The sequence below is a fragment of the Amphiprion ocellaris genome, chromosome 12 (genome assembly GCF_022539595.1).
Source record: "Amphiprion ocellaris isolate individual 3 ecotype Okinawa chromosome 12, ASM2253959v1, whole genome shotgun sequence".
NCBI classification, from domain to species: Eukaryota; Metazoa; Chordata; class Actinopteri; family Pomacentridae; genus Amphiprion; species Amphiprion ocellaris.
The window spans coordinates 32,963,581-32,980,104 of NC_072777.1; the positions used below are offsets into that span (position 1 = coordinate 32,963,581).

The following is a 16,524-nucleotide window of genomic DNA, read 5'->3' on the forward strand; positions in this document are numbered from 1 at the left end:
TCCAAATGAGCTTCAGTTATACCCCTCGGGGACTCTCACTTTGTCCAGAAAAGTCAATTTCCTATTCAGCGGCACTGAATAGAAAATTGACTTTGACATGTGAGTGACGTGCGAATTCTGTTTTGTGGGTTTATTAAATTTTTCATGGGATCAATCACTTTATACAAGCAGTACATTAAAAAATGCTTTTTTTTAAAAGTAAGGAAGTGTGAAAATGTGGCTGCATTGTTTCGGCCTTGATGAATTAAATGGAACAAAAAGCGTGGAGATGCGGGCGCTCGTCGCAACCTGTGATAAGCACTCGTCCTTTTGCAAATGTCTCCAAGGATGCGTCTTCCTGCATTGACATGTCACACATTGTATCTTATACAATGGTGCTTTTGTGCGTCCGCTTGTGATGTTTGTGCAAGTGGCGCTGTATGTGCTGTATATATGTGTGTTTTGCATGCATATACTGGTGCTCCCTCTCCGTTCACCACCCTGCGACTACTTTCAGCAGTGCTAATGGTTCCCAGCTGGCCTCTGCCCACTGGAGCCAAGCAGCCAGTCCTGCTTAACTAGCAGCCCACAGGAAGATACCACCACGGCGGCCTTGAATAGCACACAAGCCCCTTCCAACCTCAATCAACTCGCTGTAAAACTTGCCCTTCACATGCTTCATACCAGGTGTAGAGTCCATTCCACTGACTGAGGAGGGTGAGGGGGGATAATCTAATTTGCTATTAGTTTTTCTTTATTAATAATTCATTCTGGCTACTTAAGGCTGTGACAGGATACAGAGGTTTTCCACTTATGCTCGGATCCAGAGCAGCGACTGTGAGACTCACAGGAGAGAGCACATGGAGTATTGCATCATTTGACACCAAATTGCAGGCTGTCTAATTAGTGTTAGCTCACTAAACCAAAGCAACAAAAGGGGAGAATGTTTTTTTTTTGTTTTTTTTTTTTTTTTAAAGGAACAGACACAGGAGTTGTGGGGTATTTTGAAAGGCAGAATGTTCAAATTTAGAAGTCTTTAAGCAATAAATTGATGAGAAGACTCCCATGTTTATCTGTTAGATATGAGGAAGATGGAAACCTGGCAGCTTTGCCAGTCATTTTTTTGACTTTAGTTTAAAGAAACTAGACATAACTAACAGATCTTTAATGCTGCTGGGCTTCTGTTGGGTTTAACCAGAGCAAGACCAGCTGTTTTCTTGTGTTTACTGGCTTTATGTTAATATAAGATAATCAGCTGCTTCATATTTAACTAACAAAACATGAAAGTGGTATTGATTTTACCATGAAACAAGTGCATCTCCAAATATGTTTTGCATTAATATGATCCTGCACATTACTTAGGGCAATAAAAAAAGACAGATGTAGATAAAACAGGTTTCCTTCCACCCATAATTGAACTCTTTTCTAATATGATATAATGAATGCAAACAATAAAATCAATTTCAGCTTTTATGTGAAATAATGAGCTTCTCTCCCAGTCTTTGTGCTTTTCTTTCTATTCATGTATCTCTCCTGCTTATAAGGCCTTGTTGTGATCCAGCGAAGGCCAGCGGCACAACATTATTAACGTTGCAACGGTCGTGTCTTCAGGGGAATTCTGTTCTCACTCTCTCCTGTGGGTCCTGAAACATACTCAGGTGTGTCAAACGGTCTCCCGTCTTGCACCGTCTCAAACAAAAAAAATCTCTCGTACACACACACAGACACACGAACGCAGGCATGGATTCATCTCTCAGCACCCAACACATATTTATGAAGTGACATGATGGGGCTGAGTTTGGCCCCAGGCCTCCCCCTGTGGGTTCCATGTGGCCTCTCCCTCTGCCTCTCTCCCTCCTTTCTTTCTTTCTTTCTCTTTCTCGTTTTCTCTCTGTCTTTCTGGCTGTTATCACGCTGATACATTTCCTGCTCCTGGCACGGCTCCTGCATAGCTTATGGTTAAAGAAAGCTTTCATCTATCCAGTGCCTCTAGGACACGCACACAGACACACAGACACACACACACACACACACACACACATAAACACACTCACACCCACACTCATATATACAAGCGCTGGTACGGGCCAGCGCTGCCCCGCCAGACCACAGGCCCAGACAAGCTCCGCTGGCACCAATCACCCTGATAACATCTTAGGCTTTATTTCATTTTGGCTTGCTCCGTTCTGCTCTGGGAAAGACCGGCAACAGAGAGCAGAAGAGGCTTTCTGGAAAAGTATGAATTACGGCAGTTATACGGGGAGAGTGCAGCCCCTTAACCTTGAGCAGTTCACTCCCCTGTCTGCAGTGCCATCTCTGGACATGACAGTGCAAGCTCTCTCTCTGTTTTAGACCACAGCTGGGGTTTCTTTGCTTTTCTCATGCAGTTTTTAAGAGGTAAAGTGATAGAAAGAAAGTAATAATTAAGCAAAATGAGTAAAGCCAGACTCTGTTTAATCAAAATATAAGAAATTTTGCTCAAAGCAGCAAAAAAAATATGGTTTAAATACATTTAAATAACATCCCTGGTTCACTGGGTGATCCACAGACATCTCTAAATACAATTTACACCAAAAAAGAAAGAAAAACTGCTCACAATGTGTTCTGTGTGTTCCACAGAGGAGCAGGGACACTTTCTATTAAAAAAAGACGTAATGTCTTTTGCTTTCTTCTCTTTTTTCTCCTCTTTTTAGCACAAATGAAATTCCCCACATCTCTTGTGTATTGAAATCGCAGATCTTTCAAAACCTGCGCATATTAAACCAAATCTACCTCTATGACTCGGTAAGTGAGACAGAAAAAAATTCTAGATTAAAAACGAAAGTGACAATGACCTTTGGGCCCCAAAACTTCTGCTGTTTTTCTTTCCTTTTTCCCCTCCTTCGTGCAACTTTTACCGTTTACAGTAAATCACTGCTACGTATGTGAGGGCTGTATGGTGTTTCATGAAAGGCCGTATCGATAATAAGCTGCTTGCACACTAGATATTGTTCTTGGCACACTCCTGATTTATGATGAAGTGACAAACCAACATAAAGGCAGCTTGTGTTGGTCGTGTGTTTGTCTGTGTTCCCTAGTAATTCTACAGTAATTGCTCAAGACAAGTAAGTGGGAGAAGTAAGGGGGAATCATAAGCGCACCATGAAAGGCTTTCAATATCTCTTGCGGTGAAGCAGCCTGTAAAAGGAAAAATACGGCCTAAACGCTGTCTCCTTATTTTCCTTACCCACAATCCCACCCAATCAGAGCAGGACCCTAATAAGATAAGAGGAAAAGGAACAACAACAGTGCAGCAAAGTAGGATTATCCCTGTCTGACTGGCTAACAAGCACCATCTCTTTTCATTTTCACAAATACTAATGGTAGCCCCTTTTTCTTTCCCAAAGGCAAACACTTTTTAGTACGAAAATGGGCTGGCCCAGTCAGAAAATCTCCGCATTTCACTCCTGAAAGTGCCAGATGATATGTTCTGCACATTAAATGTACACACTCACATGAGGACTGTATCTGCAAGTTCATTTGAGTCCTCTGAGGAGTGTTTCCAGACTGGGAGAAGGTGCCCATGTTGCTGAGCTGGTTCTCGATGAACTCTTGCATGTGTGTGAAAATCTTCTTTTAACTATAGGTAGGTTCTTTAAAAAGGATTTACTACATTACTCAACACTGATAACAGCACACCTGTTATCAAAAGTGGAGAAGAAGCCAGGGGGAAGCGCCCAATAACTACAGTGCAGCAGTCAAAATACCTTGATTATAGCTATTTACACAAAGAACATAAACACATTGGCAGATTCCCACTGACACAAGACAACTTATGGCCCATAGCAGCGAGACCGTGAAGTTCACATCAGCGCTCCACTCCAAGCTCCACACAAAAAGGGCCGTGTTTGTGTTGAATACCAAAGCGCCATCATCACTCTCCATGCGTAGCAAGGACGGGGGTGTGAGGTTTCTAATGCCTCTTCAGTAAGGCTGTTAAGGAGCAAAGAGTCCACACATCTGGAAGACACAGTCAGTCAGCACATGCTGAAAGTTAGCGGTGGCGCTCGCAGTCCAAATTAGTGGCGAGTTTTATTCCCCTGCTGTGGTAGGAAAATATCAAATCTACTGCCATATGAGTGCCATAAAGCTGGCTGTGGAGTGTTTGATGCCTTCATGTGGGAGCCTTTAAGCTGTGTGTGTGTGTGTGTGTGTGTGCGTGTTTGGTGGGAGATGCAGGCCTTAATGGGAGATGAGAATCATTGTATGCATTCTTGCATGCACATATGTTTTTGGTGTGTGCGCGGCTGTTATCAGCGTGGCTATTAACGCATGCATGTTGCCGTTTTTCCTGCACACATGATCTGTACGTTTCAAGGTGTGTGTGTGTGCATGTCAGATGGTTGTGGCAGTGTGTGCACGTGCAGCTGTGCCATTTTAGCAGCTCCCTTATAGACCCAGTTGACCCTGTTGCACAGAGGAGACAGACAGACACAAGCAGAGTCAGACGGCCCCTGGGGTGGTCCTGTCTGAGGCGCAGTGTTATGGGCCAACAACACTAGGGGCCCATACACAGGCAGGAACACGTATACTGTAATTGTGCACACACACAGACACACACACACACACACACACACACACAGATGTGCTTTTGAGCCCAAAATGCTCATATAGAGACACAGAAATGGCAAATTAATGGCTGCAAATGATTTTATTATTTAATTTTTAAGATAACACTAAAACTTTTTTGCACTGCGTATCCACAAGTTCACCTTTAATATGCAAAATTTTGGAAAAACAGCAAAATAGTTTACAAAATAAACATTATGTTTTCAAATTGCAACTGAATAAACTCCTGTGTGTGCTTTGATGTTCATTTTACATTCAGACTGCAACTGCCTACAAGTGGCTCTGCAGGTTTCTGATTCTAGTTTCTCATACAAACTGATTTGCATGGAGCATTTTTGCAAAAGCACATGCAATTATTTGCATGCAAACAAAATGTGAATAAATGCTCATATGTTTATCAAACGTATTTTTATATATATTTAAATACTTCTTTTAACTGCATCAAATTCAGCCACCTGTATGTGGTGAAGGATCAATTAACACAATCTATAATCCAAATCTCTAAAAGTGTGTCTTCATCTTGTCAAAAAATGTTGTGTATTTAACAGAGGAAGGAGTGTACGCCTCCTTTTTTTTTCTCTCCCATAGAGGAATAACAAAATATTTGCCACTCACACAAACTGGGAAACTCACACTCACGTACACACAAACTGGAAAATGAAAATAGACACACATGCCTAACAGCAGACACAAGATAAATTCCCTGGCAAGCATTCAAAACACTCATGTAAGAGCTCATAAACACACACAGGCTGCAGCAGAACACACACACACAAAAAGCATGCACACTGCTACCTACACAACTCCCACCATGTGACCCCTAATCACAACCCCAGAGCTTGGACATCAAATGAAGCAAGTTTTTTAAAAAAATCATCAGGAGTAATTAACGCATTTTCATATGCAAATGTGATTAATGCAAAACTACAAAGTCATTATGCAAATCGACTTTTCCTTGAGCCTCTGTACAAATATTCGCAGCTCAAATCAGGGATCAGTCTCGCCATCTTTCTTTTTTTATCTCCTACCCCTCTCCCTCTGCCTCTATCTCTCTCTCTCTTGGAGTAGAGATAATACGTAAGTAGCATGTGAAGTTATTTCTAACTCACGCAGTGTGTGTGTTTTCATGCGATGGGCCGGGGCTATGGCATTACGCCGCCTGCCTACTGATTACTGGCTGCTTGGCACTGGAGCGAGACAGGGAAGCCGGCGTACAGGGGAAGGTATGAATATGCAAAAGCCTGATTGCTTTTCATGATTAAAGCCTATTTAATATGGAAATGAGAGCAAGCCAGGTGATTAAAGGAGCATTGGGTGGTGGGGCAAAAAAAAAAAAAAAAAACTGGGGTGGGGAGGGGTAACAGAGAGAGGAAAGAAGTAGAAGAAGAAGAGAGGATAGGGACACCTTCAAATCCACACCGATGGAGAGGTGTGGAAACTGGGATGTGACGGTTATTTAGAGGCAGCATCGGTGAATCAAGTGTCTGCAGATTTGACCTCTTTGTGCACAAAGGTCATTATCACTTCTCACAGCACAGGTTTTCATCCAGCAACCACACTGAGTCATTTAAGGTGAAAAACAAAATCCCTCGCTGCCCATTAGCTCAAGAATGAAAAACTGATCTTATCACGTTTAAAAAATGCTCCTTCACACACTTTTCACACCCGCAGAAATTCTTTACATGTAGGTGTGACTGTTCTAAAGTGGCGGGTTTGAGTTCTCTGATCCACTTTTGCTTCAGTTACCAGTATCAGTATCGCATTGAGCCATCGAGAAAAAAAAAAGAAAAAGACAAACAATAAAACCCTGCGTTTTATGCCCACAGAAAGTGACAAGCGGGAGATCAGAAGTGGACGGAGGCGAGAAGCAGAGAGAGATGTTTGAGGATGTCGCTGTCGTTCACATCAACTCATGAAATATTTACCGTGTGATCTCCATATACTGTGTTTGTGAGAACGAGACAGAAAGAGAAGGAGAGAGCGGCTGTCATGATGCCACTTCAGCCCGTATGTACTGAATGTCTTAAAGTGCTCCGATGGGGCCCGACAGGCGTCCTGGGAGGAGTTCAAAGCAGGGCCAGGGTCGCCTTGCTGTGGTAACGCTCCCCTAGCGACAACCTCTCGCTTGCCTGATGACACGCATCATTCTTCACTACACAAATTCACACAAGGCTCACACACATATACATTAACATACTCTGACAAAGCCCACAAATATACACAAATAGTGCATGCATCAGCAACAGAAACTCGGGGAGAGAGAGAGCGAAAAAAAGAAAGCAGGGCACAGAAGGGCCATTTTTCATCTATGCTGTGTGTACAAAAGAGTGTGCGTGCCGGCGTGTTTGTGTGAGTGTGTTTGCACCTTTTGGGGTTGAATCTGCTAGCCTTGCAGCATGTTTGCAGTTTAAGCAAGCAGGCTGACAGACAAAGAGGCCAGACAGGATGTTATAAAACACATAGCCAGGTGAAAAAAAAAAAATTTAATTCCAGGAGAGGAGAGGGTTAAGCATATGCTGCAGCACAAGCATTCCATGCAAATGTGCAAAATTTGTGCTCTTGTTTGATGTACATTCTTATTTTCTTTGTTTTTTTGGTCACCTGTGCTGCAAATATTTACGTACCCCAAAGTTCCTTCGAAATCCCATGCAGGCAAAATGAGATTTTTCCTTACAACATGCGTGTGTCTGCGAGTGTGAGTGCTGCTAACACATTGGACTTAATTAGACCTAATAATGTAATCTAATTTGGTTGAAACTTGAGACTGCCTTGAGTGGCAATCTAATGTGTTGAACAAAGCTCTCCTCCTCTCTTTCATTTGGGGCTTCGAGTGCTTTCATGTCCTGTTCTCTTAGTGATAAGACAGACTGAATGACTAACTGACTGCTGCTGAAACAGGCTGAGTCACTCACTAGCTCTGCCTAAATGCTTCCCTCTGACCACCTAACAGACAAAATGAAAAATGTAAAATGTTTGAATTTTTTTTTGCAAAGGTTCCAAATGAGTTCTATGTTGTAGTTTTTTTTTCCGTCTGTGTTGCTAATAAAAGCTGCTCATTAAATGTGAAAAAAAATAGACCGTTAACAAAAGCCACATTATTAGTGACTGATGCTCACTTTTAAAATCAATATGTTTTCGGTTGGGGATAAAAAAAAAAATTAACTTGAAAATATTCTGCAAAATGATAGCCATGTTTTGATTTTCTAAAATGAACTGTGACATCCAAAGCAGTTCTGTCACACACTGTTTGTGATCTCCTTCAATAGATACTTCCCACCATGCAAGATGGTGGCCACACACAGCTGCTGGCCACACACAGAAAACCCAGCGATGACAAAAGAGGTCTTCACCGGCTTTGACTCTGAAGTGAAATTCATAATGCTTTTACACGACATTTGTAATATCTCAGAGGCCAGCTCGGTCTCCTGGAGTCGTGGGAATAAGCGAACTCTCGCACGAAACTTTGCATTTTGACCTGGTTGGTTAATCTGGTCACGGGTTATTTGTTTGGTGTGAAGCATGTGAACTTATTTGGATTTCAACCACTCAAATGGGGAGGGAAAAAAGTCTGTTAGCCCTATGCGAATCTGAAAAGCCGCATCCTGTTGTCAAGATAAGTCCACGTTCACACCTTTTGCATATGTAATTCCATTATAAACCAGTATAACCACCCAGTTATTTTCCAGTGTGTCGTGACAGTTGTGTAGGAACCTTTGAAATAATTTGACTATTTTTACATTAATACATTAATAAAAGAGTGACTGTTTACCTCTGCAGCGATAAAATCTACCACAATTCAGCCAATCTGATATAAATATTAGATATTTGCCGTGTACTTTCGTACGTTTAGTTTGACATGTTTAGTAGCAAGGAGATTTCTCGCATTCTGGTGAATTTTCATGCACCGATTTGCACCTTTTCTGCAGCTATGAGGAATGTTATGGCAGTTTTTAAAAAAATCCCCCTCAGTCCTCTGCTGCTTTATGTTTTTTTTCATGGTGCATCCGGCCTGAAATCGACTCCTGTGTCCGCTTTACTGCATTATGACTTAACAGCGCAGCAAAATGGTGACCAGTTTCTGCTGTTAACTGTCTAATCTTCATGTAATTCTGGCTGCTAACTTCTACAAAGCAACCGTCCTCCTTCCTCCAACCAGCTCCCTCCTAGTCTACTGGAGTCTGTGTAATCCTGGATAGCCTTTCCCCAGCTCTTGGGTGCGATGGTGACTGTCTCCTCTGATAAGTTTGAATTGGGTTCCCTGCAGCGCTGGCAGTCTACAGGCCTTGTCCCCCCTCCCTCCCCTCTCCTCCTCCCCACCGCCTCACCCGCCTCGCCCTCCCATCCCTCTTCCCCTCGTAGCCAGATGAGCGGCCTTGCTGCTTTATTAATCCCCTTCTCCTCACCACGCACACAGATGAATTTTAATCAGCTTTCTTAACCTCTTCATATGCTGCAGGATTTCTTTACAAACGCTCAGACACGTGATGTGCACAACAAAACAAAAAAAAAAGCACAAACACACACACATTCTGGGGGCGGCTCCTCTATCACCTTCTTCCTCGCCTTTCACAATTGGTTTCAGCTGAAGAAGTCCTTCAGGCCTGCGAGTGTGTGTGTGTGCCTGTGTGTGTGTGTGTGTGAGATTTAGTGTGTATATGTGTGTGATGTTTTACTTAGAATGGAGCAGAATAGACACACAGTGCAGCTCTCACTCACTCTAATAAAATCATCCCAGGCTACATTAATCCCTCCTGAAGGCCACTGTCAAAATAACAAACAGCTGGGATTCTTTAAAGAGAGCTATCTGTCTTGGACAGGTGAGAGATGTGTGAGAGCCGCTGTGTAAGTGCACCTATGTGGAAGACGTGTGCATGTATACTGACAAGAAAGCTCTCTTCAGAACTGTGAGGTGCTCATTGGTGCTTCTAGTTGCATTGCACAGTGTGTTCCAGCATCTGTACCTCCTCTCTCCTGTTTGGGGCAGATCCCCTTGGCCGGTGTCAGCCTCCTCGCCTCATCCTCTTCTCCTCCAGGGGTCACCTGGATGCCCACTTCCACCGGAATGGCGCCTCTGCCCAGCTCCAGCGACCGGACCCTGGGAGAGATGGGGATGCCCATGACCCCGCCGGCCTCCCCGGGCTTGGAGAAGGACCCCGGTCTGCCGCTGGGCCCCCGGCACAGACGGCGCTTGTGCTCGATGAAAACCAGGATATCACCCAGAGGGAAGTTGGTCTGGCACTGGCCACAGGTCAGCAGGTCGTGCTCCCCGGGTCCTGCCCTCCGAGGGCTGGGGGTGGACGGCTCCGGAGATGGAGAACCTGCCCCTGAGTCATGATTGGCTTCTGCTGCAGGAACAGGGAGGCAAAATACATCAATCAGTGATGCTTTTTTTATTTTATTTTTTTTAAAAAAGAAGAAAGACAACGAAAAACAAAGCTTCACAGGTAGAGAAAAAAACACACACAGTGAGGTTTGGTTTTTCCTGAAACCATTACCTGATAAAAGCCATCCCTCCCTACCACACAGGCTGTTCATTACACTCACAATTGTGTCACTTTCGTGGCATAAAACAACGCCGCAGTAAATCTACTTCGCCTAGACAAACACCTGCGCAGCTTATCCGTGAGAGATCTGCGTGGGTGGGACCCGACACACACACTGCATGTATATGTGAGTCCGTGTGAGTGTGTGTGTATGTGCATCTTGCCCGTGTGTGTGTGTTTGTGTGTGTGGCCAGGAAGCTATTCATCTCACAGTGCAGGTTGGGTTTCCGGTGAGGGCCTTTGCTGCGCTAAGCTGTCATAGCTAGACGGCTGCCTTCACCACGTGGGAGCCCCAGCTTGTGCAGAACAAAGTGTAGCGTAACGGAGGCCACATCCACCGAGCGTGCGCGCGTGTGTGTGTGTGTTTGTGCGTGTTTTCATGTTTGCGAGCATCATAGAATAAGACAGAGAAAAGAAAAATGAGAGGGAGGTGAAAAAAGAAAAAAAAAAGAAGAGGCAGTGAGACGTCTGTGTGTGAATGGATCAGGTGAGTTTCTGCACTGTATTCTCCCTATTCTCCACAGACAGAAAATCTATAAAGCCAAACCCGGGGTCCTGTTAAGAGAGTAAATCTCATTCTTCACAGATCTGACACGGTCATTAATAACCATTACACATTCTTCCCCTCCTTCCTCCCCTATGGCGTAGACTCTGTCCCTCAGCTTAAATCCCACATGGACAACCTCCCCCCCACCTTTTTTTTTTAAACACTACCCTGATGTACCGGTATGAAAATGTGTCTCCTTCCTAAGAGCCCAGAGGAAACCTGAAGCTCCGGAGACTCTAGGGGCGTCTGAGTGAGCGGGTACCCAGGGAGAGGTGCAGATGCCTGGGAGAGAGGCGTAGCAGCGCATGCCTGTCTCTGCTGCTTCCACCTCCTCCTCCTCCTCCTCCTCCTCCTCGCCTCTCTTTTCTCTCTTTCTCCAAACATGACACCCTAATAATTGCAAAGATTAGACAAAGAGGGTGTGTGCCTGTTTGTGTCCTGGTGTGTAGTTATCAGAGCACAGATCCTAAACTCTCTTATCACCCACCTCAAACTGTCAGGGAGGCGCTCGCTCCTCTAAACTCTCAGTCATAACTATTAAACTCGGGCAGAATTTTCGAGCTGAATGTTACACATCTTTTCACCAAATTTTTTATCTTTTCTTTGCAACTATGAATCACACCCCCCCTCGTACCCCTCACCCAATCACCCACCCATCCTCCCACACACACACGTTCCAGTCCTCTCACTTCGCCCTGGAGTGATGATCCGATGCCAAATATCTTTTCTCTAAATGGCGATGGGTTCCTGGATGCCTGCCAGATAATTTCCATCTCATAATCTTTGGCGGCAAAGAAGGAACACAAACACATATTTACCTACAGTTCACAGCTTGTGACCATAATTCACATGAAGCAACGTTCCAGAGTGCTCGCACGAGCCATGTAACTGTGCACATATGTGCGGCACGTAGAACTTTTTTTTGCGGGAGATCTTCTTTGCTAACATTATGGTGTGCTCTGACTTTGAAAAACAAGACAGGTGGCAGGAGACACGGGAAAAAGACTGACACCCGAGTGTTTTGAACTCGACTCTCTCCCCAGTGAGAAACAAAGACAAATAGAGTGAGGCCTGTTTGTTAACCTATGGTTGAGTAACAAGGCCTGAGGGCAGAAGGCAGTAAATTAGCTGCAGTTGGCACGGAGACTATGCCACTGGAATATCAGTTGGACATCTTCTCAAAACCGCACCCCTCTCTTTCTGAAACCCGCTCACTCATCTGTCCCGAGGCTCACCTGAGTGAGAAAAAAAACACATGTGCAAGAAGGAACATGGAACGCTTTGCAGTGGGGGAAAAAAAAACAACCCAAAAAACGTTGGACACAAATACACCAAAATGGAAACACACGTGAAAGAATAACACACTAATGTAGCCTATCATCGTGACAGACAGTGTCTTAATTCCTCTGTATAAACTCCTATGTGAGAGGAACATGCTTGATAGGTAAAGGAGCACTGCTGACGCACTGTCAAACATGCCATCGTCGAGAAGGCGCGATGATAGCAATGAAACCCAGCTGTCGAACACAATACCACACATACTTTATTTGTCTTTTCTTGGTCTCACACACACACACGGAGCCATGTTTACCAATGACAGTCCTGCTACTCCGTCTTATCAAGTGTGAGTTAAGTCAGGCAGCCTTAGAGCACCCCCTATCAGTTTGATGAGGAGAGAGTCAGTCAGTCACTGCTGCTGCTGCTGCTGCTGCTGCTGCTGCTGCTGCTGCTGCTGCACACTGCCACTGCACAATATGTACCAGATGGGAGACACAGCTGAAGACAATGGGCCTCTTTCACCGAAAAATTTCCATTTATGTAAAAAGGTCGAAAAAATGCTCAAATGCCCCGGCCAGAAAGCACTTAATAAAGAAATAGCATTGTCACAGAGATGGAAATGTTACGTTTGAGACTGATTTTTTTATTTATTTTTTAATTGCAAATGTTAAAATCGTTCCCCTGCAGTTTGGTTACGGTTACGTTGTAATTATACTGTCAAGATTGGTATGTGTTGCGCTACATGCGATGTCCTCATCAGTGGTTTTTAAATTAGTGGCCAGGTGAAACAATGTAAGAAGGTAAAACATGCCAAAGTGCATATACGAGCACTCTGGCCTCCTGTCGTGTCCTCTGACATTAATGAAACTAATTATTACCCTCATATGCTGTTCTAAATGGGGATTCTTTTGTTGTTTCATTGTGTCTGAAGTGAAAGTGAGTCAAAGAAAAATTTAACTTAACAAGTTCTCCTCGAACCTGAATAACAAAATGGAATTTTTTCTGGATATTTCTTTTAATTCAATTTTGATTTTGATAAAATGCTCCGAAGCAAGCGTCAAACAGAAACCTCAAAACTATTTTCCGTTGACGCTGAAGTCCTGACCTTACACAACATTTTAATACCAGCTGTACACTCTGTTCTGCTGTTAAAGGCAGAGTAAGGCCATGGGCACTCGTATGACAGTCAGCCATACTGTATGGGTTCAGACCTGTCTCTCTTTGTTTCCCCCTTTTGCATTTACTGAGGGGAAAACACACACACACACACACACACACACACACACACAATCGTATTTGTAAACCCCACAGGGAAAGTCGGGGTAAGATTCACGCTGTCATTGAAAATAAATGACACCAGCAACGTTGCAGATGGTTGCAATCAAAAATTCAAACAACAAGCGGCCTCGCTTAAGCCTATCCCTTTTTCTCAGCAGCGATTGCCAAGCAGAGCTGCAACAGTGTGCGTTGTGTAAGGCCAGGCCTGTGTGTTTCATTATCTTATCACCATTTAATCTGTAACAGTCTCATTCCTTATCATAAATCTTAGATTATCAGCCTGAAAGTGAGCAAAATACGGCTCTGCAGCTGACTGCGACTTGTCACCAAATCGCTATAAATGACTTGCAACCTATGAGGCATGACATTCGGAGATATAAATCAAATTTGCCAAACAATTTTAGCGATAGAATAATAAAAAAAAGAAGCTTTATAGTGTTGCAAAACTGATTAAATGAGTTCAATAATATTGAAATATTGAAAGAAAATCCGAGAACAAACTGCAATGCCTCACAGTAAATCATAAATCGCTCACCAGTCATCTCCTGTGAGATTATCATCCGGTTACCACAATGTGTGTGAATATTTACTGTGGTGTTACAGCGCATACGGTGGGTTTCTCCCCGTCATTTGACAGCCATATGGTGTGAATAAAGAAGAAAACATTAACTGTTTCACAAGTAGCATGCCAATTCTGAGAGTAAACAGTTATCTCGAGGTGTTTCCATGGCTGGATCCAGAGGAGAAGTATCTGCAATAATGCTGATATTAGGCTGGAAATGGACCAGTGCTCTGAATAAAGGGAGACCTGAGATGCTGAGCAGCAGCAGTTGTTTTCACGTTAATTTGTGAGCAATTCATAAAGATGTTTGTGTGACAGGTTTCTCTTTGTTATGGATGTGACAACAAGCTGAATCATCGAGAATTTAAAAAAAAAAAAAAGATGTTTTCCCCATAAGAGTCTTATTAAAATACAGAATGAACTCCGAACTGAAGGTCAAATTAAGACAGAACAGCTTCATGCATAGAGAGTGAACATGTACAGTTCTGCATGTATTCTGAGTGGGATTTGTGTTTGTGTTTTTATTGGCACATTTTCTGGGCTGAGTGCATTCATTGCATTTACAGTCACCTGCATGTCCCTCTAACCGTCTGGCCTGGCAAGTAGATTTCCAGTACGCCGTCTTCCACTAACAGCCTGTCCAGAAATATGCTGATATTCAGGTTTAGTGAACTTCATGTTGCAGCAGTACACGACCTATAGGGCCTGTGGCTGCAGGGCACAAGGCTGCGTTCAGTTACACCGAATAACCCCTGATCTGACATGTGCTTGATGTATGTTAGCACCCTGCAGGGACTTCATATTATCACTTACATAAAGAAAAACCTTGTGACTGGTTTTGACAGCTGATACCAAAAAGTACAAGTTGAAGTATTGACGAATTAAAAATATCACAGAGATATTAAAAGCAAACATGAGTTTCTTCTTTTTTTTCTTATCAATCCCAGTTAATTTCAATGCCTCCTCGCTGCACATATGAAAAGCTCTTCTTATATGTTGACTCAATCAAATTACAGTTTGGTTTTCCCCCAGTGCTCCTCAGCTGCTCCAGCCTGAGGTGGGATCCTGGTCCTCTCCAGACCTACCCAAAGAAACAGCCCACAGCAAGCACACAGCCTGCAAGACGCTGAATGATAGGCACAGTTCAAGCCTCCCATCCATCACAGCCTTCGATGAGGTATCATTATTAAGGTGTCTTGTACGTATGGCAAACATAGCTTAGGTGCTTTATGCAAACAGAAGTCCATCTGTGCACACAGTCGCTCACACACTCCCATTGTTCTTGCAGAGAGAGAACAATCGGATATGAATAATAATGCTTTGTGCTCGACTGTGCAAAGCAAAGTCCAGTTTTGGCACTGCATTTGACCTTAAACAAAAATACCTGCAAGTCCAGTCCTTCCTTGAACTTGCACTTGTGCCTCTCAGGTCATTGTCAGTGCTTGAGGCCACAGCTCAGAGAGCGGTTCATGTGAGAGAACAGGTAGGACCAGATTCAGGCCCTCCACATTCGCACAGCGTCCTACTGTACTTGTTCCAGCACAACACCGACTTCTGCATGAGTGAGCCGAACATCAAACATTCGTCAGCATTTGCACATATTAAGTTGTTGTGTGACACTTGCAAGTCTCTGAAGACAGGTCAGTGGATGATTAAAAAGATCTCTAAAAGCAGTCATTAAAAGCTTCAGGCAAGAACACACGAATCCTGGGGACATTTGAACGCAGCAAAGAAATTAAGAAATTTAAAGCTAATCTATGACAGCTAATTATCAGTCTGATCTACATTCAGCACCACAGGTTCACTTTTAAGAAGGGGGAAAAAAAACTGCACAGCAGGTGCTGTGAGGTTTCGTGCAAAACCATTATGCAAAACATGTCAAACAAAGTGACCCATGACTGCAAGGAGCAGAGGCAAATATTTAACAGTTAGTCCAAATTTGTTCACTCAGAAACAAATGAAAAGTGCAAAACGTTGTAATTATTTGTCATATTTCATGCAGGTAAATCTTGAACACACACACACACACACACACAGCCTGAGGTGACACTGTAGTTATGTTAGAAATGTTGGTTCAGCTGAGAATTTATGGTGAAGAGGTCAAGTCTTCTCCACGTTAATTAACTGACAGAGAAGGAACTGTCAGATCAATATTCAGAGGAGATCCTTCAAAACTGATGAGGATGCTACATAATGGCTCAATTTAAATAGATATTTATAATAAAAAATAAAGAGCAGCAGTTAGAGACAACATTTGGATTTCAGATTGCTCTTTTGGTTTGAAATTGCTGTAATTATTTCGGCTTAAAACTCAAAGGGGGTGAAGTCAGAGAGATGAGAGAGAAAGACAGAGAGAGACAGAATGAGTGGGATAAATGATTAGTCTAAATGCTAAATGTGTCGGCTGGGACGGAATGCACCTAAACCGTTTTCAACACAAAACAGATTGACCAAAGATTACATCATGAACTTCTGCAATGAATTACCCAGATTAGGCCTCTATGAAATTGGATTTAGGCACAGCAGAGCGCTGGGAGATGAAGGTTAGATTGATATAATTGATTTGAAATTGGATTATGCGACTTTTTAATCATATGCCCCCCTCCCCAAAAATATTCCTGCCACAGATTTCATCTGCGTTATTTAATCACAATTTTTCGTCGCAGCTTTGAAAAGCTTCAAACAAGTTGTGAGCCTCGGTTTGAAAATTAAACTTTGTGTGTGTGATG

The 16,524-nt window shown here is 43.3% G+C and overlaps 1 protein-coding gene across 3 annotated transcripts in view; it reads right to left on the bottom strand.

The window, feature by feature from the left end:
• The window catches only part of bcl11bb (BCL11 transcription factor B b), a 29,251-nt gene that overhangs the window by 11,090 nt on the left and 1,637 nt on the right, over window positions 1–16,524 (bottom strand). For 2 of the 3 annotated variants that reach the window (XM_023262705.3, XM_055015879.1), the window contains one exon: window positions 9,549–9,932. In XM_023262705.3, coding sequence (XP_023118473.1) covers window positions 9,549–9,932 — 384 coding nt within the window. The remainder of the gene's footprint in view (window positions 1–9,548; window positions 9,933–16,524) is intronic. The other variant, XM_023262706.3, reaches the window with a different exon arrangement.